This window comes from Cydia splendana, chromosome 20, assembly GCF_910591565.1.
Source record: "Cydia splendana chromosome 20, ilCydSple1.2, whole genome shotgun sequence".
In the NCBI taxonomy this organism is placed as follows: domain Eukaryota; kingdom Metazoa; phylum Arthropoda; class Insecta; order Lepidoptera; family Tortricidae; genus Cydia; species Cydia splendana.
Window position 1 is genome coordinate 15,253,944 of NC_085979.1, and position 27,494 is coordinate 15,281,437.

General features: G+C 36.9%; 1 protein-coding gene across 2 annotated transcripts in view; it reads left to right on the forward strand.

Moving 5' to 3' along the window:
* The window catches only part of LOC134800534 (venom dipeptidyl peptidase 4), a 184,156-nt gene that overhangs the window by 115,916 nt on the left and 40,746 nt on the right, over positions 1-27,494 (forward strand). For both annotated transcript variants that reach the window (XM_063773013.1, XM_063773014.1), the window contains exons 4-5: positions 6,162-6,256; positions 13,903-14,030. In XM_063773013.1, coding sequence (XP_063629083.1) covers positions 6,162-6,256; positions 13,903-14,030 — 223 coding nt within the window. The remainder of the gene's footprint in view (positions 1-6,161; positions 6,257-13,902; positions 14,031-27,494) is intronic.

The window sequence follows — 27,494 nt, forward strand, 5'->3', positions numbered from 1 at the left end:
CTGGCTTGATTTATGTTAACTATCCCATCCGAGTCTAGTTCGGGCCGTAAATATCCCTTTATGGGGAAACTTTTCTAATCGCATGGAAAAGATGCTGTGTCGGTTTGCTTTTATGAGCGTTCTAGTTTTCAACGCGAGGCTGTACATGTCTCAGCCACAAAAATACACTTTGAGTTCGCTTATTGCCAGCGCTCATGCTTTTGTTTTTTGACCATGCGAAAGCGGAGGTCTCAGTTTCAATTTGGCCATAATAGTAGGGTTAGTAAGTAAGACAAATGTATGGAAGTGCATGCACTTTAGTCTCAGGCGATGCCGCTTGGCACGATTGTTCCTTAGGTCAAACAAAGTTGATCTGGCCCGGTAGCCAGGAGATCGTACCATGCAGACCCCCTAAAAAGGGGGGGGGGGGGGTGAAAGGGTCGGCTCCCCAGGTCCAATCTATGCTATATTCCATCCTAGTCTTAGCAACTAGGGCAAGTTATATATCATTTTCGTATAATTAAGGGACGAGGAATTCATTTTTGAAATAATTACTATACCTTCTCATACAAAAAAAATGGTTTTTGTACAAAAAATGAGAATGTTATGTAATTTTTTGTGACCATATTGGATGTTACAATTACAGAGTGGCGATTTGCACTAAATAAAATACAAACAACAAATTTGTACCTTTTTTGGTACAAATTTGTTGTTTTTATTTTTCTTCCATACAAACTTTCTCCCCCCTATTTCTCCCCCTTAAGGGTTGATTTTATGAAATTTTATTTTATCTCAAACTTAAACCTGTTGCATTTAATTGATGTTGAAAATTTCAGCTTCATATCTTCAGGGGTTTAGATTGTATGATGTCTGGAATTAAGAAGAATTTCGTTAGATATTATAATGTATGGGATATTATGAAATAAAATGTCTTTAGCTCAAACACATGTAGATCCTAAGCTACTAAACATTTCAACCTGAAAATTTGAACATCGATTAATTAAAAAAGATATAAGTTAGTAATAAAAACTAATTTAAAACTATCTACCCTTAAGGGGGGGAAATAGGGGGGAGAAAGTTTGTATGGAAGAAAAATAAAAACAACAAATTTGTACCAAAAAAGGGCAAAAACGCATGAATAAAATATGAAAACATTATATTTGAACTTTTAAAATGCCAAATTCAGTGTTTTAGTAAACATTTTTAATCTTTGACTTTGGGCATAGTTCCATTTGTATGGAAATCGTTACCGCCACGCGCTATAAATTATTTTTTTATTACGAAAAAATGTATGAATGCCTACTTTAAAGTGATATTTTCCAGAATAAAGAATACATGGGCTACATCGTCTATTTTTTATTTAGTGCAAATCGCCTGTGACTGTAACTGTGATTGTAACATCCAAAGTTGTCACAAAAACTTACATAACATTTTCATTTTTTGTACAAATATATTTTTTTTGTATGGAAAGGCATAATAATTATTTCAAAAATGAATTCCTCGTCCCTAATTTATACGAAAATGATATATAACTTGCCCTAGTTGCTAAGACTAGGAAGGAATATAGCATAGATTGGACCTGGGGAGCCGACCCTTTCACCCCCCCTTTTTGGGGGGTCTGCATGGTACGATCTCCTGGCTACCGGGCCAAATCAACTTTGTTTGACCTAAGGAACAATGGTGCCAAGCGGCATCGCCTGAGACTAAAGTGCATGCTAAATGACCTTACTAACCCTACTATAATTCGAATGTATGTACATATGTCCGACAGTTCTCGCCTGGAGGTCGCAGTTTTCAACTGATTCTCGTGAAAATTGTTGATGGTTTTTTTTATTGATTCAATTTGTAGAAAATTTTCAAAATGTCGGAGCCATGGGGGTTCACGGGGTCCACAGCTGATGGAGCCACTAGTCATATTGTGATAGCTTTCGATGTTGACAGTTGCTGTCAGCATCAAGCGAATTCGCTAGATTTTCTTCATTGGTGGTCTTCCAATAGAGTTGGTCGCATAGTGCGTCGTGTAGGTAACCGGTGATCTATCTTTCTGCATAAGTATGCGTGCAATACGTCAGTCAGGATAAACAATGAATCTGTGTTGGTGGTTATCGGCGTGCATTTGTCGCTTAATTCTTAACCAATGGCAGTTACCAATTTTAATCGACGAACAAATAACGTAATCTCTTAATTATTATTGGTGCTGTCGCCGAGAGCTATGCATATTTCCATAAAATAAAACAAAGATATAGGTACATTCTATGCTAATTTTCGTGATATAATATCGTCAAGATATCAGAGAAATATCTCCAATACGTCTAATTTTTTATGTAAAAAATATTCATAGCCTCTTATCTACCTCAATACAAATCACGATGAAACCACGATTTTGAATCATTAATATCTAGGGATGTCTCTCAAATTAAATATTCCATTCTGCAACGCCCAACGTAACTCATCGGAATTAATGTGAATGCAAAAGAGTGTAGTTTAATATAATTTATACCTACCCCATTACCATAACTTAGCATTCAGTTTTGTTGCTCAGACTCGCTGCATTGTCTCCCAGGTAATAAAATAATTCAAGTGATGTCACAGTACGTTCACTCTGACTTTATCGTTTGAATAATTACTGCAGTTTCAGATATTTTATTAGAGCATATAACTTAGAACTTTATTATATTTTACAATGATTGATTATTTACTGCAATATGTTATTGGAACCCTTGGGGCAGGAGTTCGACTCACAATTGATTTTTGAAGAGAGATATAATTTAAGCCCCATTTAGACGGTGCAAGAACTGTCATGCGATTTTTGTTACATTGCGGTATTTGGTCGATCTACTTAATTCATTGTACTCTATAGTTAGCAACGTATCGAATATTGCATGCAAGTTCTTGAACAGTCTTAATGGGGCTCTACAGAAGAATAATAATTGTATATATCAACGAAATATCGCATAACCTCTCGAATGTTTGTAATTTTTGCTTAAAAAATATTGCAGATATTCTAGGCTTGGCATTCCGTTTGCAACCGAAAAACATTTCGTATTTAGAATGCCAACTTCTCAACTATTTCTCATCGACTTGTTTGTGGCATCTGATAGCGAACATCAATAAGATAAGACAATGCTCAAAACATACTCAACTACCATGGCAATAGGAGCCTTAATTTATTGTTGAAAGGGTCTATTATTGCTTGTTTTGCTGTGAACTAGAGTAAAATGAGCGCCGTAAACAGTTTTATGGGCAGTTCTGCCATTCACTTTGTTGTCGAGTCAATAATTTAACAATGTCGAATAGTGACAGGGTTGTAACATGCTATCGAATTATATTTAAAGGTAGTAGTTAGTCATAAAACTGCTTTAGATTAAACTTATGTATGCATAAAAGATCCAATTTCGGTCATGTTTTTACTGCTACGATAAGTATCTTTCGCAGTCTTAAATTATTTTTGAGCCAGTATAATTTGACTTCAATACAAAAAATACCCACGAACGAATTTAATAACTATCGCAGCTGTGGAACAAATAGAATTTAAATACAAATTGAGTATTGATGGTGGTTTTTTGACGTCGCCACAAATTGCTCAGCTGAAACCGTACGTTATGGATTAATATTTGATTGCCCGGTCGGTTTTTGCCCTCTGCGTATAGTCAAGGACTAATTAAATATATTCATGGATTCGTAGCAACTCTTTGTGGTTACTACAGCTTTACCACTTAACTTTGGAATGGTCAAGTCAGATGGAAAATAATATGTACTAGTAGTTCGCCCCGAACTGAGAACTCGCGGTTAACCAATTATATAGCGATTGACTTTGTTGCACCTACTTAGGCACTCGTATAGTGCGACATAAAATAATAGAAAATAAATGAGGGCGCTACTTTCTACGTAACTGTCACATTTTTGACGTAAGATGCTTACACATGGCAACAATTTGGTATGGATATTTTTGAGTTCTATTTTATTTAATTTCTACTATTTTATGTCGCTCTATAGGCGGCAATGGATCAAAGATCGCGTGGATTTATTGCAAGGTCTGTGGAGCCCTTAACTGATAGATTTAAGCAAAGAGTAGTATGTATAATATAGTTGGCCAAGCAGATCTTGTCAATAGAAAAAATGTAGGCGCGAAGGGATATGGAAATTTTTTGCACTGGGGGACTATTTGTGTTAGTTGTAATTTAGTTTTTATTTAATAGTAAGTTATTTTATAAAGTGAATTTTAGATCTGTCAATGTGTTGAAATGTATTTGTTTTTGTATTTTGTGATTTAACAGTAAATAAATCAAAATAAATGTGTAAATAAAAATATATAAAAAGTCAATACAAATAAATCTAATTTAAGTTTCAATAACTACGTTTAAATATAAATAAATCTAAGTGTAGTGTGCCCGCTATACGCGTTTAAGTTGCGACTGCTACAACTACCCAAAGACGCCAAAAATACAAGTAGGTAGCTGAACAATAGCCAACTGAAATCTGCATACAATTTACGTTTATCAGAAACGAACGCGAAGTGACGTGTAACGATAACTATCGGTGGCGTCCAATAAGGAAATTACGTGTATTTACCAAACGACCACTCGTTACACCGTTGCGTGTAATGGAATACTTGTATTCTTGGCGATTATTGAACTTTCAATCTCGTCTCAGTGAAAAGGCACTTTCATAGTGCAGGATAAAGTAATCGAGTTCAGCTCATGAGGCTAGAATATAATGGATCAAGATATCGCACTAAGTAACACAGCCCATAATTAAGTAACGTAAAGTTAGCGTCTCAATACAAGAATATGTGATATAAGATACATTTGTAACAATGAAGTATACGTAACATCATTTATTGATTAAATAAAAATGAATATTTTCATTTCAGTGTGACAAACGGCCACCACGACATATGAAATTGTCAGTCATTTTAATAACATTGCCGCAAAACCTGCATTGTAGGGTTGTCACAAACCCCGCCTCTGCGTCACGTCCGCGTCGTAACGTGATCAATAATATAATTGCCTACTTAATTACCAATATGTTCAACTGACTACGCTCTGTATGACATGATTCAAATTACCGTAAAATATTTAATTATTACAACTTTTGATAAAGTTAATTGGATTCACAAAGATACGTTAATTACAATATGAGACTACGGCGATTTAATTATACAGGGTGATTCATGAGACGTGAGCAGGACTAATCCTGCACAATCAGTAACTGATAATTGATCGATCACCGTCGTATTTAGGTGAAACAACCACACTTTTTCCTATTTTTTAACTTTTTGGTGAGGGCAAATTTAATCCTCTACAATCATGGTCACCCTACAAGACCTAATTAATAAGCATAAAACCTCTTTAATTTTTGATTACGAAGAAAATAAACTGTCAAACTTGAGTGAGATACGAGTTTTCATAAGTAACCAGACCTCGATGACAGTGGTGACATTCAATTTGACACAGAATATCGGTAGTTTAGTATTCTAATTTTAGGGTGACCACGCATGTAGTAAATAAATTAATAACTTTTTTTTTCAACACGACTCGAAAATTAACGTTAACCTCACTAATACTGATACGAAAGTGTTGCTTATAATTTACGACATGCGCAGTATTAGTCCTGCTCACGTCTCCTGAATCACCCTGTATATAATGTATATTTATTTATCAAGATGGCCAGATTGTTCGAAACTACAACTGCAGAACATTTTCTTTTTCTGCCCTCCGGCCGGAAAGCGTAAATTTTCGGCCCGCTGCGCTAAACGAAGTTACCACTTTCCGGCTCCGTCAAGCAGGAAAATAGTACACAAAACACGGGCAGAAAATAAGAAAACCTTCGCCTCGGCCGACAATCACATGTGATCTGAGATATTTCTGAGTTTGGTGCCCAGTATATAAATAAATAAATAAATATCAGTGGACATGTTATACAGATCAACCTAGCCCCAAACTAAGCAAAGCTTTTACGAGTACTATGGGCGCTAGGCGATTTAGGTACATAGAAATATACCCATGACTCGGGAACAAATATTTGTGTTCATCACACAATAATGTGTGGAATAAACTATTTATTGATTATAGGACTTTTCTAAGAGTGTCTTCGCTTACCACGCGGCCCACGGTTTTTGTTACCACGGCGGTAACAACAATCATGTAAATCACACTAAGCTACCGTCTGATTGTCCACAGGTGACGAGTTTGTGTACCGCGACGCGTGGGGCGGCATCAGCCTCATGTTCGCTGCCAACCAGTCTTCCAAGACCCTCATGCCGAATACCACTTACGTGAGTAACAGTTGATTAGAATTTACAGATGTTTGCGAAGTATTTAGAATTAAATAAATGATGCCTTAGATAGGCCTTAATTATTGTAGGATTTTTCATGAACACACATTAATTTGATGGGTAGGTACGAATCATTGTGTAAAAGCTGCTTGTTCTTAGTGTTGTAATCAAAGTGAGAATATATTTTGCAAGACATACTTATTCTGTGTGTTAAAATATAATTCACCACTTAATTTTTCATTACCTATCTAATTGATTATGTGTACCATTTTTTTAATACATATTTATTTATATCACTCCTATGTTCTATATTTCAAGGTTAACCTCGACTTTGAAGACAATTTGAATATAACTTTATAACTTTACTTCATCTCAGTTATTACAAAAGTTCCAAACCGCCGTATTGAGACGGCCCGTGACACTTATTGAATTTTGCCACAGCACGGCGGCTCTCCGTGAAACAATAGAGACAGAAACACAGTAACCCCTAACTTTTATTTGATTATTGAGCAATGATGTTGGAATAGAATAGATTAATACTTAATTTGTAAAATTTAATACATATTAAGTAATAAAAGTATTTACCTCAGCTAACGTGACTCGGGAACAAAATTATATTGAATTACTTTCCTTTCATTAGTCTAATCTAGCTTCACGAGTATATGAGTAACAGAAAATCACTAGTTAGATGGTGGGCCAATAGGTCTTCTGTAGATATAATAAGATAAAATAATGTGGGGCCAATAGACAGCAACAGGGATTTTCTTCGTAATTAATTAAATACTCGTTTTTTCTTGGTCTGACTGAACAAAAGAGATGCATTGCCATATTTGCGTATACTGAGCCAGTATATTAAACATTCGTCATTAACATATATAAAAACTGCATCTATCCATGATAACTTACCTATAATGAAGTTTTCACTTTCTGAACTAGTACAATCACATGTTACATCAGACATACTTACATCATTTTTTTATCTATATAATAATTACAGACAAGACTACTGTTGTCTTCTCCACTACGCCCGATAGTTGCCGTGACCTTTGTTCTCCGACATCCCGTGATTAATCGCATTCGAGAATTAATTAACACAGCGCCGACTAACGACTAATGACTAACGACTGACTAGAGCGGACGGTCGCTGACGGTTAGTCGACGGGTTTGATCGCTATGAATATCATTTCATTCAGATTTTGATGAATGGAGTTTTTACGAAGTGACTATAGATATTTGGACTAACTTTTCTTTTTAGGGTTCCGTACCCAAAGGGTAAATACGGGACTAAGACTCCACTGTCCGTCTGTCTGTCCGTCAGTCTGTCTGTCCGCCAGTCTGTCTGTCCGTCAGTCTGTCTGTCCGTCAGTCTGTCTGTCTGTCACCAGGCTGTATCTCATGAACCGTGATAGTTGAAATTTTCACAGATGATGTATTTCTGTTGCCGCTATAACAACAAATACTAAAAAGTACGGAACCCTTGGTGGGCGAGTCCGACTCGCACTTGTCCAGTTATTTTCGCTTATTATTTGAACGAAAAGGGATTCTACGCATTGGTCGGTACTTATACGTACTCGTATTTATTTTGTACTGATGTTAAAATAGTAGTGTAAAGTTTTGCGACCCAGGTAAAGTCATTCAGAAAGTTGAGAAATTTGTAGAGTGTAAAGGGGCCCACTGATTAACAGTCCGCCGGACGGTATCGGCCTGGCAGTTAGAACAAAATTTTGACAGTTCCGAACAACTGACAGGCCGATACCGTCCGGCGGACTGTTAATCAGTGGGCCCCTTAAGATATTGTGATGGGACTTAAATTGTATCTTTTGTACCTACGCTACGTTTCGCGTTTGCGGAACAGTGTATTCCCAACCATTTTCATGTATTGCTTAGTTTTAAGAAAACTAACCAGTTTATTTCTATTTTCTATATTATTGACATTATAGTTTTCCTTAGCAGGTACTAACTTTCAGGTGTACCTACTTAGAATCAATTGAAGAAATAAATATCTTATAAACTGTCAGATACCTACAGTCCCATCTACCTCATCTAGGAGAGAGGAAATATTCATTTAGTAACTAGTCGATCCATCCATATTGAACTAATTAATTGCCCTATATTGAACCATATTCGCTCTCCATCAATAACGTGCGAGGAAATTTCATGTAGGCACTACTCCAGATTTTATTAGGCCATTCGCCTAACCCGAGCCCGTACTTCCTTCAATTACTATTTTCTATCCCTATCTAACCCTTCAAGTGTGGTAAGGAGAGTAATATTGCTTTAGGTCTGCAATATGCCTTTGAGAAACATATTGGTCGGTTACTTCCTAAAACTCATATAGTTCTCTTTCGATATTTGCAAAATGAATCTTGTTTTCAATGGAGCAAGGTTGCTTTCGAGTTGGTCTGCAATTATGAAGGAGGTTGTTAGGATATTACATAAAGCAATGTAACTGGCTGTGTATTGGTGAAGGTGTCTGACCTATTAAGGTGATCAACTGTTTGGTGGGAGCTATCTGGTGAATTAACTGTCAGCATCCGAAATAAAGTAAAGGATTAATCCCTGCCGCTTCTTTCCGCTATCGCTCTACGAGACAAAATTTCTATTTACATCAGTTAAATGGTTGGCAGTCCTCATCCTCAACTGTGCGTTTCTCCAGAAACTTCCTGCCTCGCACAGCTAAGCTGTGGAATGAACTGTCGCCTGCGGTATTTCCAGACTGATACGACGTTCAAACATTGACGTATAATATCTCAGGACTGGCCTTACGAGCAATAAGAATGGGGCAACAATGGGGCCAGTACAGCGGTGTGACACCGCTACAACGCGATTGGTTGATGAGTTCGCATCACGCACGCGATTGGTTGATGAGTTCGCATCACGCGCGCGATTTGTCGCAACTAGCTGCGTTAGGCTGCGCGATTGGCTCGAATTGGTAAGTGACACCGCTGAACTACGAGTAATACCATTTTTAGTGCCCGTAAGGCCAGTCCTTAGATATAATACGTCAACGCGTTCAAACCTTTAAGAAAAGAGAGTACCTGCGATAATATGTTACTCTTCGAAAGCCGCAAAAATATGTGACCCGCTCTTATGGCTCTACAAATAAGATCGTGTCAGATATTTTTGCGGCCTTCGGTGTGCAACATATTATTGCAGGTGACTGTACTCTCATCTCACTCCGGTCCTTATAATTAATTGTTGTGTTTGTGTACGTCTTTAATTTAATTTAATTTAATCATAATATTTTATTATGTAATTAGTTTTAAATGTTTTAATCACATATGGATTCACATTCTGGAATAAATTAATTTCATTCATTCATTTCATTCATTCATTCATCTCAAAGCCGGCAACGCCCTTGCAACCCTTGTGGTGGTTGTCCATGGGCGATTAAATCATCGATTCGTTTGTTCGTTTACCTCCTCATAATATTTAACGTTTCCTTTCCAAGTTATTTGTATTTATTGTACGTGCGGTCATAAGTACACTCTGTATCAGAGCAGCGACCAAATACGTCTACGTTTAATGTTGGTTTCGTTAATTCAAAAGTTCTATCGGAAATATACTAAGTGCAAGTTCAGTAAAATCCTGCAGGAATTTTACACTAGCCAGAATTCGAATATCCGCGATTGATAGATGAAATGATCCAAATTAATTAACCTATTAAATGGAAATATAAACTAATATGGATGTCATTACGTGCTTTTCTTTCGAAGGTCAATCTTATTTTAGATTTCGCTAGCCCAGGTACTTATTCTTTCCATATAAAGTAGTCGATAAAATTCCATCTTGAGAGTTAGATTTGTTTTTTGTGGTAATAATATCATGCTTTTTAGTTTTAGAATTAACCCTGATCACCCTACGAACTCTGCCACTATAACAGATAGTGCACATTTTCCATCAGCTACAAAACCTCGTTAAGTGCCGTCCGCTTGGTTAGTTACCGACGTCCAGTTTTCCGTAAAAGGCGGTAAAGTCCGTGAAAGTGCGGCTCGGCGGCTCGGGCGGGGTGAGCCGGCACACGACGAAATAGGCTCTCGTTTGTCTTTGCTCGTGTAAACTCTTTGTATAAGTAACGCACTACGCACGAATCCGTTGCTCGTTTTATCCTCCAGAGACCCGGAGACAAACGTTTTGTTTTAGAATTTGGAGCCTTCAGTTAAACAATAAATTCGTAGATGAAAACATCTGTCGCGGTTTCCAAGCCGATAACTGGCGGGAGATGGCACAGGATCGAGACAACTGGCGTGTACTCGTGTCAGAGGCCAAGACTCATTTTGGGTCGCTGCGCCATTAAGTAACTAAGTAAGTTAAACAATAAAAGTTCTAAACGGAATGTGGAATATGTACAAAAATTGTACCAGGGGTCTCAGGAAGATATACCTACTTCTTGAAGTTTTGAATCCTCCTTTAATAATCGATGAAATAGGTAATGACAGTAATAAGGTAAAAAGTTAATTGAATTTGTGTTCTCAAGTAAATAAAAGAATAAAACCCTACTTAAAACTCTTCGTTAAATCGATCCTCGTTACTATCTTTTTATTATTTTGATGTTAATTTTAATGTAATCAGCCATTCTGAATCAATTAGGGATTAAGTTAGAAACAGCCCAGAGGTGACGACTCGGTAATGCAATATTTAACAAAGTTTGACAAAAAGGTTCTGTGTAATCTACTATAGAGTATTTGGTAATAAAAGAGCAAAATAAAATATTGAGATAATAAAACATCATAAATTAACCTTTTAGGCGTTGTGCCCATAAATGCCATATAGAGATGATATATCGCCGGCCGTCCGGAGTTCTCATTTAAACGGTTTTCATTTAAATAAAAATATCTGGGAGACCGAGCTTTGCTCGGAAAACATATATAAACTCAAAAATGCGTGTTTTCCCAGAGATAAGACCTAGCTAGCTCGATTTATCGCCCCCGAAAGCCCCCATATAGCAAATTACATCCAAATTGTTAGAGCCGTTTCGGAGATCCCCGAAATATATATAAATAAATAAACAAGAATTGCTCGTTTAAAGGTATAAGATTAATAATAATAATAATAAATATTGGACACGGCGCGTATAGTACGTCGGTTCCTCACTCTGCGGCCCTGACCACCGGCAGCTTGGGCCAAACCCCGCTGCCGGCGGCACCCTAGGTTAGGTTTTTTATAATGTGTTTATATGTATTTTTTATTGTTTTGTAAGTGTTTTTATATTTTACTTTTATATTCATATTATAACAAACCTAACGTAAGACGAAAAATAAATAAAGAGAATAATAATAAAGCTCTTTATTTCCAAACATTTTAAGTAGGTACAGTTTATTTCCTAGGTAGTTAGTACTATTTACATACAGTATATTTAATTTTTAGTATTTAGTTTTAGTTAGTGTAGAATTTAATTATATTAAGTATTAGAGTAAGGTTAGGTAAATCTATGTTAGGTTTGTTTGGACGCCCAGTTTTGGGCAAAGGCCTAAGATTATAAAGGTATAAGATTAGATAGATATATCAATGATTAATAATACGAGTATGACATTGGCCAGGAAATTCGAACGCATAAATCTAAAATCGAGGAACGCGGTGTTGTACCTCTATGGAGAATATTCGCTTGTAGACTAGTCTCTGGCCTGTGGCTATACAAGTATACAATGAGACGTGTAGTGGACCCACTTGTTGGACGGCCTCTATTTATTACGGCGGCAACAATATCGGCCGAGCTCGAGTGTTTAGCTTTTATGACAGCGCGATGTTTGATAGATAGTTTCGGTGATATAACTGAAACAATACACTCTTTTTGTTTGGGCAGTCGTGTAATAAGTTACGTACCGTAAAATGGGGAGAGTAGGCGCAAAACTGACATTCATTCAACCTCGATAACATTGTATTTTTACAAACTGAATGGTGTATTATAATAGGTGTTCCGGACGTTTGTATTTTAGTTTTTATTTTATTTTGGGTAGTTCCATTTCATAACTTTGACGATAAACAGGAAATCCCACCTCACCCCTTAGTCTCTCGTAATTGGGGTGAGATGGGTTTTCATACAAAGGTGATTTTGGAAGATTGTTGGGTCTATTTTTTTTATTATGAGTATTACTATAGCTCCATTTTAAATTAGAATACATTATTTTTGTAGCAGTAGCCTTAAAATCCCATCTCACCCCCCTTTCATCCCTTCTCTCCCCATTCATAACCCAACTCTCCCCGCGAACCCTACTCACCCCACTTTTCGGTATTTCTTTTGTGGACTGTTTATTTCTCGTTTATTTATATTTATTTACCTACGGTCCGTAGCAAATTAGCTTAGTATCTCTGCATTCATAATTGTATGCAGAGTTTTGGTGAATGTACATCGCCTCAACACTAGATAGTTCTCTGCTGAGTAATTGCCTTCTATATTATTAATTAAGCCATCAATAGAGCTATGAACCGATCCAGGTCACATCTGTGATTTTGGAAATTAATCCAAGCGCGTGACGTGACGTGTATTCAGCGATAATATCTAAAATACCTATCTAATTGAAAATTTATTGCATGGATTAAACAGGTGACGGGCGCAATTTGTTAAATTAGCGATGTCAGTTTTAATCCTTACTTGGCACGAAATGCATTGAATAATTTGTCATGTTTGCGCCGAGTTCTATCTTCTTATATAGAATATCCATCATTTTTAGGGTTCCGTACCCAAGGGATAAAAACGGGACAGTGGAACGTTGGAGTCTTAGTAATAGTACTAAGACTCCACTGTCCGTCAATCTGGCTATCAGTCTGTCTTTCACCATGCAGGCTGTATCTCATGAACCGTGATGGCTAGACAGTTGAAATCTTCATAGATGATGTATTTCTGTTGCCGCTATAACAACAAATACTAAAAAGCACGGAACCCTCGGCGGGCGAGTCCGACTCGCACTTGTCCGGTTTTTAATTTAGGCGCAAACATCAATATTCTTTCAACTGTTCGTAGCAGCACCAACATTTTTTTCGGCGAATTTTATTAATTTTGTTCCAATTCAAGTTGTAAACTCATCATAAATATTACCTGCCACTTAACTGAGAAGAAGGTTGAATTTACTGCAGGTTCTCTTGTTTGCGATTGCTTTGAATTATATTAAGAGCCAAAATGATTTCTTAAACTATAGTTACGTAACCCCAATTGAAATTATTTTCTATTAGGGAACCATCACAGTGGTCCTTCACGTCTCTAGTCGAGGCTCATAATCCGCAGAACTGAGAACAGTCCGTGGTTACTGGTCACCATCAGTGTTGTCAATTGGCTGTAATGGACCCCAACATCAACTCTTATTTTGAGTTACGTGGCCCGCCCATTGCCACTTCGCCCGTTATCCTTTTAGTTTAGTTTGATACATATCCTGTGGTCAAAAGACTTGGGTTCAAACCTCGGTTGTTTTGTATAAGTAGAACAGAAATTTTTTTTTGGAAAAAAATGCAAAATTATGTCTCAAAATTCAGTCTCTTAGATCCTTGTCATACACATAAGAAAGGTTAACCCTTTACCAGGCTAAGGGATATATTTCCCACATACGGCACTTCGGACATGTGGTCTATTTTCTATGAGTAAGACTGACATTCAATTGTCATTTTTGAACTGTCAGCCTGGTAACGGGTTAAATATGTTCCGTTTGTTGCAGCGGGTACTGGAGCCAGCTTCTTTCTCGGTGTCCGCGGACCGGCGCTTCCTGCTGCTGGCGCAGAGTCTGCGGCGGATTCACACGCACTCGTACCTCGCGCGCTACACCGTGTACGACATACTGACCACGTGAGTTCATTTCTCGCGGCAGCATTTAGTAACTGGACACGTCTGTCATTTTCTGTACAAAACAGTCTGCCGATTTTTGCGGTCAAATGTCAGATAAACGCCAGTCCATACAAAAGTTTGCACAATTTTGCAAGGTTTTCGGCAGAGGGGTAAGCTCTTAAAGGTGACTCCAGTTATTAAATGCTCTAAGCAGCAGGGGTGAAGGAACATTAAGCGACACAGCTGGTTTGTTAGTGAACTTGCCTGGTTCATCCACACGCTCTCGTCAGTCTAGGTACCTTAACTCCTCGTATGGTTAGACACGGATCCGTGCGTGGGAATTTAAATTTATTGTTTTGAATGTCAAGGTCACTTTTTCTGTTATGAAATTTGAAGATGACAGGCGCCATACGAGGGGTTAAGGTGCATGACAATTGCCTTTACGTGTTTGCTGTTTGCAGCATTGATAAATTCATACATTGTACAAAACGAAATGTCAAATGCCAATTTAGTAACAAATCAGATTTTGATCCCAAAAGTAATGACGAAATTAAAGGATTATCCCTCGCCCTTTAATTTTACCAGATAACGTTTGCCGTTCCCAATAATATCGACGGTTTGACGACGCTCTTCAGGCCTCGAGATAAGAACTAATTATCTCTTAATTAAGAAGATCAGGCACGAAAGAAGTTTTGGTCAATTTGGAAAATATATATCTAAGAGAATTCTTCAAATAACTGAAGATTTATAATTGGTACCTAGGAAGGATTTATTATTTTTTGTAGCAAAACCCTTAGAATTGTTCATTTTTCTAAAAATTTACAGCTCTTTAACTAAATCAGTATGAATTGTTAAACTCAATTATGGTTAAACCACCCAACTTGTCACAGGGATTTAAGCCTTAATCCAGTTAGCTGAAACTAATCTAATGACACCTCACACATAGCACACGTAAAGATCCATAAAGCCTTTTGAGCCATAGACTTAGCTAAACAAATAGACATACAAAAAAACAACATACAGTCAAAATTACTTGCCAATTTTAATAATGAACACAGCAAAGTTAACTGCTACAACATGCCTTTTCTAGAGCCACTTAAATTCTTCAAGTGTTCGTTAATTCTTAGCAACACAGCTTGAACTGAAGAGTACTTGAATGCGCTTCAGCCGTAGACGAACTAAATAATAAATGGACACGCGTTGTCAAGGTTCCGTACCCGAAGGACCCGGCTAAGCTTGCTGTTTCCGTCTGTCTATCTGACAGCGGCTTGTAAATTAATGGTAATATCCATGTGTACGGTCAAGGAATTTAATTTCAGTACCATTTCGTCACCTTGTCACAGTGACAATAGTATAAGATCCCTAGCGGCTTTCAGGTACGAAATGGTAGGTACTGAACTTATATTCTTTGATTGTACATTTTTTTCCAAAGCCGCACTACAACATTTTTCTTTTTTGCTCATTATCAATTAACTTAAAAAACTACGGGTTGCACTCCGGGAGTGCCGGCAGAAGTGAAAACTCAATGACATTGTAACAGTTTTTCGATCAGGTCACGTGTCCGTCTTACGTCTTACGAATCTTACGGTGATGTACCTCTCGCGAGTTTAACAGTTTTCACTTCAAAAATAGGTAAAGTCATGAAGAATGTTACCAGGAGCAATATCGCGACCTGTAACTTTGCAACTCTTTCAAGCGTGTCCATTGGACACTATCCAATAACGCTGGAACTTGTCCATATGCCCGAAGTCGTTGGCTCCAGCTGAGGCATAATCGAATCGGCGTTCTCAAGTAGAAAGACACTCGATGGAAAGTGATCCCCGACTCAGTTCTTTGGCTGCATTATCAGAAGAAATAATTTAATTTAGTGTACTTAAAAATAAAAACGTAAACTCCCATATAACCATTCCAGTCGCAGAATCACAAAGTGGTAACTAAATGTCAGATGTGTCGTAACAGAGTCCACACAATGTGTCTAGAATTGTTTCGAAACAAAGTGTCGTCACCGTGTCTACACTTTTCCGTAACAAGGTGTCGACACATTTGTGTGCACTTTGCGTGCGGTTTGCGACTAAATCTGACAGCAAATTTGTGACAGCAAATGTCAATATAAAATACCTCTTGAAAACCAAGGTTTGTCAAACTACTATTAGTGTCTCGTGTGCTCGTAATTCTAGTAAGTCATCATGGGCAATGCAAATGATAATAATCGACCGAAACCATATAAACACCCAACACCCGTCAACCTTTTACAGAAAAGTTTTTAAAGAAATTCAATAAGCTACTTAGGTCAGGCAACGAATGCTCCAAAAGTTGTAGAGGGAAATGCTCGGAAGACAATTTTTGACTCCGTAACTCGGTTTGACAAGTTAGGAGGTGAACATATCAAAAGTCCCCGGCCGTAGCCCTTGAGCGGGGGGGAGAGAGGTGAAGGTTTGAAGGTCCCATTTTCCCGTTTTTCGATTATATCTCGGAAACTATGCATCTCAGCGACATGGCCACTTATACAAAATGAAAGTTAATTTAATTTGTTACAAGTTTATTCGTCAATTTTTTCGATATGTTGAATAGTTCTTGAGATATCCGCTCTTGAAAGTTTATTTAGGGCTCTCAATTTTATCTTGATATATCTATATCAGTGAAGGTGCTAGGCCGTGTTTGGTATCGTTTTCGTATAAATCTGGGGTGCTGAATCCATTTAAGATATCACATTGACACCATTCCACAAAATAAAAATAAATCTTTTTAGGGTTCCGTAACTCAAAAGGAAAAAACGGAACCCTTATAGGATCACTCGTGCGTCTGTATGTATGTCCGTCTGAATACACAAAATAGTTCTTTACCTATAGATGACAGGAAAACCTATTAGAAATGTGCAGTCAAGCGCGAGTCGGACTTAATGTACGGAACCCTTAATACGCGAGTCCGACTCGCACTTGGCCGGTTTTTTTGAAACTCTTCTTGACGCTTAACCGCTGAACCGATTTCGTTGAAATTTGGTATAGAAATAGTTTGCGTCCCGGAACAGGACATAGGATAGATCTTATAACCAAAATCATCTTTTGAAGGTGTGAAAAGTGGCGTGGAAATTTGTACGGGAAATCAATAACCGCTGAACCGATTTATATGAAATTTGGGATGGTCTACATCTTTGATTTAGTTAAAAATGATGAAAAAATATGACTTCAAACCTAAACTTAAACAGTATTAACTTCAAGAAGTCAATTCTGAATTACCCCCTACACCTCATTTCACACCTTTAAAGGATGATTTTTGAGATAACTTATTATATCCTGTCTCGGGACTCAAAATATATGTGTACCAAATTTAAATTAAAACTGTTCAGCAGTTTAAGCGTGAAGAGGAGTTTAAAAGAAAGTATTTTAATAAGTTTATATGTTTTTACTTCGGAATGGTGTCAATGTGATACCTTAACTAAATTTGGTACTGCGAATTTATACGAAAACGATACCAAACATGGCCTCGTAGCTTTACTGTTGTAGAAGTCAAAATAAAATTGAGAGCCCTAAATTCTTATTACTTGGCCAAACTTGTGTAGAAGGAAAAGGTAAAATAAAAGTCTTCGGCAGGAATATAAGACACAAATATATTTTTTTTTTGCGTTACTATTTCATTCATCAAATATAAACATACCTTGATTATACTATTCTAGTGAGATCCTCATAGATAAACAAAAACATTTAGGTACTTAAAAAATTACAAGGTCGAAATGTCACGGAACTTGTGAGAGTAATATGTGAAAAATATAAACTTTTATGACAAAAAAAATCTGGACACAATTTAAGAATCACCCAATTGCGTCGAGGAATCATCTGTATTTTTGCTTGTTTCATTACCTCCTCGCTTCTTTTTTGTCCTTTGTATTCTGTAGCAATTTGTTAGATCTGAAAATACAGATAACTTGCGTCGTCACGGATGTCGATTTATAGGTTTTAGGGAGTGCAGAATTCGAAAACGATGATCATTTTATAATCCAAGATGGTGGCTACGTATTTTGTCATAAAAGTGGAATCCAAAATAGTCGTCATTTTCGAAATCTGCGCCCCCTAAAACCTATAAAACGACATCCATGACGACTTTTATGACATAGTGCATGGCCGCCATCTTGGAATCCAAAATAGTCATCATTTTCGAAATCTGCGCCCCCTAAAACCTATAAAACGATATCCATGACGACTTTTATGACATAGTGCATTGCCGCCATTTTTAAATTGAAAATGTTATCATTTTCGAAATCTGCGCCCCCCAAAACCTATAAAACGACACCCATGACGACTTTTATGACATAGTGCATGGCCGCCATTTTGGATTCCAAAATGGTCATCATTTTCGAAAGCGGGGCCCCCTAAAACCTATAAAACGACATACATGACGACTTTTATGACATAGTGCATGGCCGCCATCTTGGAATCCAAAATGGTTATCATTTTCGAAATCTGCGCCCCCTAAAACCTATAAAACGACACCCATGACGACTTTTATGACATAGTGCATGGCCGCCATTTTGGAATCCAAAATGGTTATCATTTTCTAAATCTGCGCTCCCCAAAACCTATAAAACGACACCCATGACGACTTTTATGACATAGTGCATGGCCGCCATTTTGGATTTCAAAATGGTCATCATTTTCTAAATCGGGGCCCCCTAAAACCTATAAAACGACATCCATGACGACTTTTATGACATAGTGCATGGCCGCCATCTTGGAATCCAAAATGGTTATCATTTTCGAAATCTGCGCCCCCTAAAACCTATATATCGACACCCATCTCGACTTTTATGACAAAGTGTTTTGCTACCATCTGCATGCAAGACATTTCTATTATTTTTACGTACAAAAATGGCCCCCTGTCAACTTTCAATCGAGATTTAATCGATAATTTATTCGATTAATTCAATTTCAATCTATGTTAGGTCGACTAAACTAATCGCGATTAAAATTTGAGAATTAACTTTTTTTATTCCATTAATTAGTCGAATAAACAGTTAATCGATTAATGCCCATCTCTGACCACGGCATTTTTACACTTTGAGAATATCTGAAAACAAATCAACACAAGGAGCCATTTTGCAAATCCAGTAACATACCAGTAACTTTGTTATTACTTTTGACAGCGCGTGTCATGTGTCAACACAGAGTCGACACAAAGTCGAAACATTGCAACTACTTTGTGACTGCAATATTTCTCAGCCTTAAACCATATTTATACATCATAATTAACAAGTCTCGTAGTATGTAAAGCGTTATTTCTGTTATTTAAGTATAGTATACGCATCGAAGTACTAAAAATGCTTCAAATAAAATAGTTATGAACACAGGCACTGAGAAGTAAACAATTTCATTTCCGGCTAAACTAAAACAATGTGGTGGCGCGTTGATTATATTACACTTAGTTTATCAAATCACTCGAGCAGTTTAATTCCCCATAATAATTTAAGTGATATTGTAATATAAATGCAAACAATATATAATTACGTCTTGTAATCCGTTTTAGAGATGGCGTATTAATGTCACTTATTTTTATTTAAGTATTTTTCTATCTGACAGTTTCCATTTGACAGGAACAAAATGAACGAATGAACGAATGATTTTGGCATAAAGTAGTCGCAAACCCGAAACAATGTGTGCACACGGCGACCACACTTTATGTCACTTTGTGTCATGTGTCGACCCTTCCCCATTTCTGGTAACTGTGTCGACACGGCGACGACTCTGCGACTGGAATTGTGACCGAAACAGACGGTGTCGACACAAGATGTGTCAACACCGCGTCGTAACGGCGACTGGAAATGGTTGTATGGGCTGTAGTATACAGTGCCAAAAGAATAGAAAACTAACAAAATATCAAAGAAGATATCGAACGTGTTGTGTACTCCGCGGTAGCTATGTTATTATACAAGCGTTATGAATATCTATGATAAAGTTAAGGTAACATCGATAACAGACATGCTGATATTTCATTTTGTTCAATTACTTTATTTTGCCACAATAACTTCTATGTCTGGTAATAAAACACGAAACAATTGCAAAACTTCAAATCAATCAAGGCTTCGTGAAAATTAATCTCGAAGCGCTTTTCCCATTAGCCTCGTCTACAATCTGTCTCATTGTACAACACAGGCCACCTGTTCCATCACAGGGATGCTATTCCCGCAACCTGCAACGGAATCAGCATAAGCGAGGGTACGAATCCTGGTAATTGGGCATTTATTTGTGTGATGATACAGATATTTGTTACTGAGTCATGGTTGTTTTCTATGTATTTAAGTGTTTATATATTTCTTAGAAGCGTGAGCGCGTATCCACTACAACTGAAAGCTATTTTGACACACAGAGAATTATTACAAGAATTATTTCGGGCAAGATACGATCAAAATTCGCAGTCTAAGCAAAACAGTGAGAACAAAGTTTTGATTTTTAAGAACGGATTAAACTGCTTGCGATATACCTAAATAAAACGTATGATATTTTCGTAAGTTAACGAGAATTTGCACACATTTTATTCCGAACATGTTGTGATCTCATATTATAATTCCGCCCAGAATCAGAATTCAGGAGCTCTTAAAACCAGGCAAATTTTATCCAAATCTAACGAAAAAATAATAAAATAAAAATCGGTCCATTAAACTGAAACGGGTTATGTTATAGCCCTAGCACGCTCCGTGTATATCTAGATTCTACGTCACTCTGTAAGTGATAATGGAATTAATGGGACAATAATTTACGGCAGCAATGGGCTTTGTGAAACTTTTACTTGTCCTTTCTTTTAATTAATTATAATGTAATGAAACAACATTAAAAGCAAACTTTAAGCGTTGGCGTCGGCAATTAAACACCCTAGGCCTCATTTAGACGATGCGAGAACTCGCACGCGAGTTTCATTACATTGCGGGTTTTGATCGGTCGGTTGAATTGGACGTAACCAACAGTCCGTAATGTAACTAAAATCGCATGCGAGTTTGCGCATCGTCTAAATGAGCCCTAAGCGTAGTCAAACCTATTTCAATTTAAATCTCTCACCTTAATGAAATAACTTTTACCATTTGTAACATTAAACATTATATATAAGCTTGTACTTTGTAGGTATGTAATAGGGACCACGCACAGATTACTTTCAATAGATTCTGTCAAGAAAAATCTATTAAAATATTAACTGTTCATTAATTTTAGAACTCAGTATTACGTAAGTACCTACACGATAAAATAATATAAAACGCACAATAAAACAGATATTTGGCGTTAAAACATGTGTACAATTTTAATTGTCTAAGCAAATACTGACCTTCATTAGTTAGACAGATTAGAAATTTTATAACCTCAAAAGTAGTGGTAACTTTGGTCCTCCAAAATTAAATCATAGTAAATACAACGTGTCCCAAAATTCAACGATAAGCTGGCACCAGAAGATGGACCTGCTCATACTCGAGGAAAAAAAATAAAAAAAATATATGTCAATTTATTATGGATTATGGAGTTACAAAAAAAAATGAAAATCGTAACTACATGTATTCTGGTATTTTTAAGGGTTGTGGTGGATAGCATTGCTACTTAGGTTGCCGATACAAAAAAAAAGAAATATTTCAAAAATTATAGACATGGTCGTTAAAAATACCATTAGGGGTGTCGATTTCATTTTTTTTTGTAATTCCTTAATAAATTTAGATATTTTTTTCAAATACTGACCTTCATTAGTTAGACAGATTAGAAATTTTATAACCTCAAAAGTAGTGGTAACTTTGGTCCTCCAAAATTAAATCATAGTAAATACAACGTGTCCCAAAATTCAACGATAAGCTGGCACCAGAAGATGGACCTGCTCATACTCGAGGAAAAAAAATAAAAAAAATATATGTCAATTTATTATGGATTATGGAGTTACAAAAAAAAATGAAAATCGTAACTACATGTATTCTGGTATTTTTAAGGGTTGTGGTGGATAGCATTGCTACTTAGGTTGCCGATACAAAAAAAAAGAAATATTTCAAAAATTATAGACATGGTCGTTAAAAATACCATTAGGGGTGTCGATTTCATTTTTTTTTGTAATTCCTTAATAAATTGAGATATTTTTTTTTTTATTTTTTTTCCTCGAGTAGTCATGAGCAGGTCCATCTTCTGGTGCCAGCTTATCGTTGAATTTTGGGACACGTTGTATATGCACTGAATTATAGTGTCGTTTATATATGATTGTACCGCAGAATTAGATATCATAGGAATCCTAGCATTTCGGAAGAAAAATATAATCACCACTACTTTTGAGGTTAGAAATATTCTAATCTTAATAAAAACGGGTATTCTTATAGGGCATTTCACGAGAATTTCGCTTAAGAAATAAAACTTAACTTATACCCAGTGTTTGTATGAATAAAGAATAAAGATATGCCATTTTTCTGATACTTCTGAAAATGTTGGTTGATAAAGTGATTTGGCCCCGTTATATTTCATGATTTGGCTAGCAAATTGACAGTTTATTCTCGAGTTTTACGCAGCGATTGATAATAAACATAGATGACGAACTAGCTCTGTAAAATGACCCCACACATATTGTGCCACGGTAGGTGGGGTATAAATATTGTGCCACGGAGCAATTTAGTTTGCAAATGGCGGCCCGTTGTGACAGTCGTTGTAACTAAGAAGTATTTAAATTATTTCTTTAAAGAAAAAATATGCCTTAATGTAAGGTTAAATGATGTGCTAGCCGTTCCAACAAACACTGAAATTATTATGGGATTTCCTTCCACGTATAATTTAGCCAAGATAATATTATTTTGATTTATTTTGATCATAACAGATTTTATATGGGGACAATGTTATGCAATTTTTTAAACAGCCATTGATATTACGATCCTATTATTTTAAATTTGTTAAAGTACCTAGTTATTTTGATATAGTCCGTAACGTAAATACGCGTCAAAATAATAATTATATGAATTGGTTCCCTCTTGGTTAGTATAATCCTTATAAGATTTGACAACGTCAAAATATTGTAACGCCGCGCAAGAGGTTTGACGCATAGAATGTTATTATAGCCAATCAAAACTTATATTGACCAATCACAACTTTTTTTTAATAGCGGGAAATTGTTTATTGGATATAATTAAACGCTGGTGGGACATATTCATAGAGAAGGGATAGTTGTCAGTGTCAGTGTGGCTGGGGTCATTTTCGGAAGGCATTTTTCTATGGACAGCGATGTCTATATATATTCAGTCGCTGGTTTTACGCATTTGATTGAGGCAGCTGCCATACAAGAAAAAGCATTTCGTAAGCTCTCGAGGAATGTCCATATATGCTGTATCTAGTAAATATGTAATCTATGAGGCCAGCGTATTGTACGTGTAATTAACTATTAAAGTTCTCGTGACCTCAGCGACCGGCCCCGGGTACATACATATAATATACTATATTTTTCACTTCAATGGGAATATGGTTTGTGGATAATGTAATTTTAAGCTGTTTATGCAGACGTATAATGAAATGGCTTTAATAAATGTTGCAGTGGAAATTTAATATTAGTGTTTAATTCGACTTTTCATATCTTTTATTTGCGCCACCTACCGTATATTCTAATTCTATTGTCTCCGATATCCAAAGGTTGTCTGGAAGAGATCGCTCTTAAGCGATAAGATCGCCTGTTGTCACCTCTATCCTATTGTCTTTGTTGTACATTGTTGTAAACTATGTGAGGTGTACAATAACGAGTATGGACATGAACAACAATGACTAGAAATGCAGAATCCACTTTTAAATACCAGTTACTGAAACGATTAAATAGATGTACAGTTTAATGAAATTAACTGAAAATAGCATTCATACAAATGAATATATTGTAAAATGATTGAAAACAACTCACTATTTGCAAGGTAGGTGTTGTCAGATAAAGCCCGATATAAATCGAAACAAGACACCTATTTCGGTTATATATTATATACATATTGCTTTTCATTTCTACTTACATATATTTTTGAAGTTTCAGCTCAATCAATAAATGTGAAATGGGTCTAATTTAGCTTGCATGATTTGACATGTGTGTGCTTCTAAAGGGGCCCACTGATTACCAGTCCGCCTGCAGTCTCTGACCTTATCGGGCGGCCTGCCGTCCTAGACCAATAACGTCCACAAACATAAGCGATTATTGCCGGCCGGCAATGGTCTGCTGCCACCTCTGCGACTACAGACGAGTCGTCAGTTTCCCACCGTACGGCCGCCCGCCGGCAATAGTCTGATATAATTTTGACAGGTCCCTACAAATTGACAGTTCGCCGGACGATATCAGCCTGTCAGTTGACCGCAAAAGGCCACACATTAACAGTTCTACTTCAGATTTTGGACTGACGGCTATTCGAACTACGGCTCGTCGATTCCGGTCAGCGTCGACAGATATCTGCCGGACAGTCCGTGGCCTGCAGGCCAATTTACACACACATTATCAGATAGCCGGCCGGTGGCCTGTAGGCCGTCATCTGCTGTCAGCCTTCAGTTTCATGTTTTTCAACTAGTTTAATTTTTTCATCAAAATGGACAGTCGACGTTAAAGATAATGTTTACACTTTTGAACCTTATTCCTTTGTAATAAGGCAAGAAATGTAAACATATTTTTGACTACTACAGTGAAACCTGGTTAAAAGGGGATATTACTGCAATGTTCTGCCGCCAGAGTGCAGCACTACTGACTCAGTAAATTCATAGACTAACTTATACATACTGTGCCTTAAACTGTTTTTTGACAAGTTTTCACAGACAATAAAATATGACATTGATGCATCAAGGCGGTTTGTAAACAAGGGCCTACCGGTAAACGCGAAAATCGAAATTTAGTTATCTGCCTCTTTATCGCTCGAATATGCAAGAGTGATAGAGAGATTAGATAACGAAATTTCGATTTTCTTGTTTCGCGGTAGGCCATGTGATTGACGTGACGTGTGATGTGTCAATGTGGTTTGTTTACTGTATGTGCCATAAAGGTGCCACCTACGCACTAGGTTGTTGTCAAATACTATGGCTCGCTTTTCGTATATACTTGCGAATGATTACTTACATCGAGGATGAATGTGTCACTGAGTTTCATAGGATACTTTCCCAAAACACAAATTACCGTCCCCGCGACGTACTTTTGATGCAGGCTATGCATCTAATCGAGTCCGTTCCCGCCGAAGAAGAATTAATGATATATTAAATATGTAGTAAAAACTACAAGGGTTGCGAAACTATAAGGGTTCCTATAGGGTAGTTGAATACGGAATCCTAAAAACAGGCAAACAACCTCTGTAAAATATAACGATGCGAGCGGAACACTAAATGCCTCGAGCTATCTCGGGCTTGGCCAAATTATTTATTACAAGGTATCAAACAAAAAAATCACTCGGGTAAAGCCCAAGTAGACCTAATATTATGTAGAAAAGGTTTAAAAGAGTAGAATGAATATAACAAAAACATAACAGTAAAGTATTTTCATTTCTTTCAATTTGGTATACATAGATAGTACCTAAATAAGAGCCGGTGTAAGTAAAAGTAGGTTGAATCCACCGCTTGCAGCTTGTGACTCCATATCCTTTTTTTGTAATAATTGTCACATATTAGGAGAATTTCGGGTAGGTAATATCGCCACGCCACGCTCTTCTCCGAACACAGTTTGCTCCAGATATTCTCTTAACTTAAAACTGAATGAATTAATGATGTCATAATTCGGATCCCACTTGTAGCTGAAGAATTTCAGGCATAAGTCTTATCTCTTGTCTAAGCAGGTACCTCCATACTTGCGCTAGTGTTTCTACCACGTGTCTTTATAGCGGAATCAAATCGCACAATAGTTAGTCTTTTCATTGCTAGCTGCCGTGAACGCCATCGAAGGTATACCTCCCGGCGTTGTCTTGAGAACTATTAAAATTTTAACCAGTGTTGTTATATTGGGAGGCTAATTTCCCTATTTGAATCTTTGAATGTTTGCTCCTTTTTTACTCGGTTACTTACTCTTTCAGCAATCAATAATCAAGTCTGTATTTTCAAATATATAAGCCATGCAAATACAATAATAACATGTCACATTTAAAATTAATAGAGAAAAAAATAAGGTTTATGTTATAATTCTCTTTATGACATTTATTTTTGACTAACAGTAAACAACAGTTGCGAGGTAACAACATGATAAATAAAGAAAAGTCTTGACAAACTAGATACATGCAACCTTCGCATTGTTGTATTCATGCCTTAAAATTAAAATGATGCCTATGAACTGTAACTACTAGAATTAAAGTTGAATTTTACTAACGTACATATCTGTTTTTTCTTACTGATTCTATTTCAATTTGACAGAAGCCCGTATCCGTGATGTTCGAAGACAAAAAGTCGTATGCTTATTTTAGGGACTATGAACTCTTAATTACTAGGAATAAAGTAGAATTTACTAATGCTGTAACGTGTGGCGATCGCCGGCCGGCTACCTCATGATGTGTGTTTGACTGGACTCGAGGCCACGGACTGTCCGGCGGATATCTGTCGGCGCTGACTGGAATCGTCAGGCGGCCACACACGATCGGTTCGTGTAAGTCGTCAGGCCGAAAACTGACAGAGAACTGTTAGTGCGTGGCCTTGCCTGCGGTCAACTGACAGGCTGATATCGTCCGGCGGACTGGTAATCAGTGGGCCCCTTAACTTATCTCTTTTTTTTTTTAACTTCACTGACTTGTCTGAAATTAACGCCTCAAACCAGACCATTAGCTCACCTTGAATAAAGCCATTCGGTTTTAAGGAATGCCCTTTACTTAACGGGTCCTCTGAGGTCCGCGTCTGGAACTTTTAACGGGTCCCCCGGCACTTTCGTCACCGAGCGCCAGAAGGAATAAAACGACCGAGTAATTTATTTTTAAGGAAGTTTTATGCCTTTTTTAGGGTTTTGACTGCGGGGTCTGGAATGCTGATTAACTCCATTAAGTTATATAATTTGTGGTGTTGAATCTTTTGAAGAGAACGCTGTTTTTTATTGAGAACTTAAGTATCTCCATACACTTAATAAGTAATAATCATAATATTAACCAATTAAGAACAGTCAGACGATGTTAATTTCGCAATTAAAAGGTTAATATTTTTTCATTGTGTAGAGCAAGATACTTCACCATTTAGCGGTACAGTCACCTGCAATAGTATGATATTCTTCGAAGGCGGCAAAAATATGTGACACGCTCTTAGGGCTGTAAAAATAAGATCGTGTCAGATATATTTACAGCTTTCGAAGAGTAACATAATATTGTAGGTGACTGTACCAAGTAACATATTTGCTTAACATAAAATCCGAGTGGATTAAACCCGAAAATATAGTTATGATTGTTTGCCAAAGGAAAAGAAAGAGTAATTTCTGCATAGGTTCACGTGCCGACACGTTTACTCTGCATACACTTGCTTATTCTAGCGTGTTATTTCAAAGACGTGACAGGCGCAGCTCCCATTTGTACGAGCTCACTTATAA